The 4,383-nt window shown below is 41.6% G+C and overlaps 1 protein-coding gene across 1 annotated transcript; it reads left to right on the plus strand.

Moving 5' to 3' along the window:
* The first annotated feature begins 314 nt into the window (after positions 1-314).
* On the plus strand, positions 315-1,265 carry LOC141102325 (olfactory receptor 1G1-like). Its single transcript, XM_073591284.1, has one exon. The coding sequence runs from the start codon at positions 315-317 to the stop codon at positions 1,263-1,265; it is 951 nt and encodes a 316-aa protein (XP_073447385.1).
* Positions 1,266-4,383: the final 3,118 nt, after the last annotated feature.

Raw genomic sequence — 4,383 nt, forward strand, 5'->3', positions numbered from 1 at the left:
AAGATAGAAACACTGTCAGTGGATTTTAAATTCAAATTTTAAAGACTGTACTCAATTATAGAAAAAAGGCTCCAAAGGATTAAATCTTAGGAGACCTTCAATGAGACTTTCAGCTTTGTGTTATTACAACACAGCAGATGGTCCTGAGAGAATGCCAACATTCTATATAAGAATAAATCATTCGCTGGTAAAAATGCCCACATGTAAACCTGAGTACAGTGTGCAGGCACACCGTACATTTTCCAATTATTTAATCCTAAGATCCATAATTTTATTATTGCTTTATAATGATAAATGTAAACAATGAAAAAAAAATGAATAATATGGGGAACATGACAGAGATTTCCTCTTTCACTCTTTTGGGTCTATCAGACCATCCACAGACCATGAATGGACTTTTTGTGCTCTTCCTTCTGATTTATCTGATGACTGTTATCATAAACCTTCTTATTTTTTTCTTGGTCCTCACTGACTACCATCTTCACAACCCAATGTATTTTTTTCTTGCCAACTTGGCTTTTCTGGACATGTCTTATTCATCAGTGACCGCACCAAGGATGCTCTTTGATTTGGTCACAAAACACAGATTGATATCCATTCCTGCCTGTATAGCCCAAGTCTTTTTCTACATCTCCTTTGCTGACTCAGAACTTTTCTTGCTCTCAGCTATGTCCTACGACCGCTACATTGCCATCTGCCACCCCCTACATTACAAACAAATTATGTCTTGGAGGGTGTGCGCTCGTATGGCCTCTCTGGTCTGGGGTGCAGGATTTACTCACTCTTTGGTTCATACTTTATTTTCTCTCAGGTTGTCCTTCTGCAGGGCAGCTTCCATCCACAGCTTCTTTTGTGACCTTCCACACTTATATCAAGTTACATGTACTGATCCCTTCATAAACATATTGGTCGTATTAGTATTAGGTGCTAGTATAGGATTGGGAGTCTTTCTTTTGACCTCTCTTCCCTATGTCTATATTTTCAGGACCATCCTTAGACTCCCTAGCAAGACTGGAAAGAAGAAAGCATTCTCCACCTGTGCATCACACCTCGCCGTGGTCTCCATCTTTTATGGCTCCTTAATTTTTATTTACTTTATTCCTTCCTCTGGCAAAATGGTCAATTTAAACAAATTGATTACAGTCATATCTGCCCTCATTAACCCATTGCTAAATCCTCTGATCTACAGCCTGAGGAACAAAGATCTCATGGAAGCACTTATGAGGTCTTATTATCACTTAAAGTTGATCTGGGCATCATTCTGAAAATATCATTGTAAAATGTGACACTTTTTGTATTTCTGTGCCATTTTTAGTCAATTAAAAATGTCAGTAATGTCTTTTATAAAACATAAACATGTCATGGAGTCGCACTTACCGTTGCATGACCAGCGATCATTCTAACCCCCAGACCAGACTAATTTGTCTACCACTTTTTTTACATTGTTTTTTTTTTTTTATGCACCTACAAAGCTTTGAATTGAAAAAATGTGTTTTAGTTGGATCTTTAAGCAACTTATAATTAATACATTCTTAAATATTTTCTGCAATTATTTTCTCCTTTTTATGGCAAGTACAGGGAACCCCGATATAGGTTTTGTTATATGTTGGATCTTTATGGTTGATAAGCAAGATTTTGTACTCAATGGGTGGATGGGTGATCGTTCCTTACAGCATCCCTTACAATAATAAAAAAATAAAGAAAATCAAGTTTTTACTAAATCAATAGGTCTTTTTAGATGCCAAAGAAGACCATTAAAAATTATTTTTGTAAAAGGGCTCATTTACACTTGCTTCGGCTTTAACAAGGCTCCACCAAGGCTTCAACAAGGCTTCGGACATGCTTTGTTAAAGCTCTCTGAACGCTAGTCAAAGGTCCTGTCACTAAATAAAAGCGTTAGCTTACAGTCCTGTTTACACCTTGCTTTTGCTTTGCTTTGATTTGCTTCGGCTTTGCTTCAAAAACTATACCCCATGTAGCTTCAGTGGTGCCTCAAAGCATCTTCAAAGCCTCCATAGAAGTCTATGGCAAAACTCGCTTGAAGCCCCACCAAAGCTCCATCAAAGCTCCACCAAAGCTCCACCAAAGCCCCACCAAAGCCTCATCAAAGCCTCATCGAAGCACCAAGTAAAAGCAGGTGTAAACAGGACTGTAAGCTAACCATTTATTTTTTGTGACAGGAGCTTTGACTGGCGTTCAGGGAGCTTTAACAAAGCCTGTCTGAAGCCTTGTTTTGAAGCAAGTGTAAACTAGCCCTAACTCATGTTTTCTGAGAAAGTTAATTGCAAAAAATGCATCAACATTTTTTTTGATAAGTACAAATTTCTTTATTGTTACACATGGCATAGAGTATTAAAGGTATGGCTATATAGTAAGTATACAAAAGTAGCATTTGTGGTGCACTACAAATAGCGAGTGAGTAAGGCTTGGTTCACACCTATGCATGTGGCTCTGGGTGTGGGAACTGCAGGGAAAATCTCAAGACCATGCAACTTCCATGCAGCCACATTTTTGAAAAGGGGCATGCCCTCTTTTTTATGTGTAAACGCAGGCGCAGCAGCCAATTTGTTTGAATGGGCCACTGTTCCCACGGAAACGCAGCCCATACAAAACGCGGTGTGAACCTAGAGATAGTTCCTTTTAGATAGTTGAATGAACTTTATAAAATATAAACATGTCAGGAGCTCAAAGTTGTACTTACCTTTGCATGACAAGGAGTCATTGTAACCCAACATACCAAATATAGCAGTTTCAGTATCCTTTGTTTATTCTCAAAATCACAATATGTGTAAGTTTTAATGTATATGTCAGTGCTGTATGGCTAATAAGCAAGTGTCCAATATATTGTTTTCAATGGATTAAGGGGTGGTCATTGGCAACACATTTCTTACTAGGGATGATCTTCGAGTTCGAGTCAAACTCATGTTCAACTCGAACATCGGCTGTTCGCAAGTTCGCCGAACAGCGAACAATTTGGGGTGTTCGCGGCAAATTCGAATGCCGCGGAACACCCCCTTTAAAAGTCTATGGGAGAAATCAAAAGTGCTAATTTTAAAGGCTTATATGCATGGTATTGTCATAAAAAGTGTTTGGGGACCCGGGTCCTGCCCCAGGGGACATGGATCAATGCAAAAAAAAAGTTTTAAAAACGGACATTTTTTTGGGAGCAGTGATTTTAATAATGCTTAAAGTGAAACAATAAAAGTGTAATATCCCTTTAAATTTCGTACCTGGGGGGTGTCTATAGTATGCCTGTAAAGGGGCGCATGTTTCCCGTGTTTAGAACAGTCTGACAGCAAAATGACATTTCAAAGGCAAAAAATTAATTTAAACTACTTGCGGCTATTAATGAATTGCCGGTCCGACAATACACATAAAAGTTCATTGATAAAAACGGCATGGGAATTCCCCACAGGGGAACCCCAAACCAAAATTTAAAAAAAAAATGACGTGGGGGGTACCCCTAAATTCCATACCAGGCCCTTCAGGTCTGGTATGGATTTTAAGGGGAACCCCGCGCAAAAATTAAAAAAAAAAACGGCGTGGGGTCCTCCCAAAAATCCATATCAGACCCTTATCCGAGCATGCAACCTGGCAGGCTGCAGGAAAAGAGGGGGAGAGAGCGCACCCCCTCCTAAACCATACCAGGCCACATGCCCTTAACATTGAGAGGGTGCTTTGGGGTAGCCCCCCCAAAACACCTTGTCCCCATGTTGATGAGGACAAGGGCCCTGGCCAGTGGTTGTGGGGGTCTGCGGGCGGGGGCTTATCTGAATCTGGAAGCCCCCTTTAACAAGGGGACCCCCAGATCCCGGCCCTCCCCCCTGTATGAAATGGTAAGGGGGTACAAAAGTACACCCACCATTTCACTAAAAAACTGTCAAAAATGTTAAAAATGACAAGAGACAGTTTTTGACAATTCCTTTATTTAAATGCTTCTTCTTTCTTCTTTCTTCTATCTTCTATCTTCCTTTGGTTTCTTCCTCCATCTTCTTCTGGTTCTTCTGGTTCTTCTTCCGGTGTTCTCCTCCGGCATCTCCTCCGCGGCGTCGGCGTCTTCTTCCCTTCTTCTCCTCAGGCCGCTCCACATCCATGATGGCATGGAGGGAGGCTCCCGCTCTTCTCTTCATCTTCTTCTCTTCATCCTCTTCTCTTCATCTTCTTTTCGGGCCACTCTGCATCCATGATGGCATGAAGGGAGGCTCCCGCTGTGTGACGCTTCTCCTCTTCTGACGGTTCTTAAATAACGGGGGGGCACCCGGTGACCCCACCCCCCTCTGACGCATGGTGACTTGACGGGACTTCCCTGTGACATCACGGGGAATGCCACAGTGAAGTCCCGTCAAGTCACCGTGCGTCAGAGGGGGGCGGGGTCACCTGGTG

The sequence above is a fragment of the Aquarana catesbeiana genome, linkage group LG07 (genome assembly GCF_042186555.1).
Source record: "Aquarana catesbeiana isolate 2022-GZ linkage group LG07, ASM4218655v1, whole genome shotgun sequence".
NCBI lineage: Eukaryota > Metazoa > Chordata > Amphibia > Anura > Ranidae > Aquarana > Aquarana catesbeiana.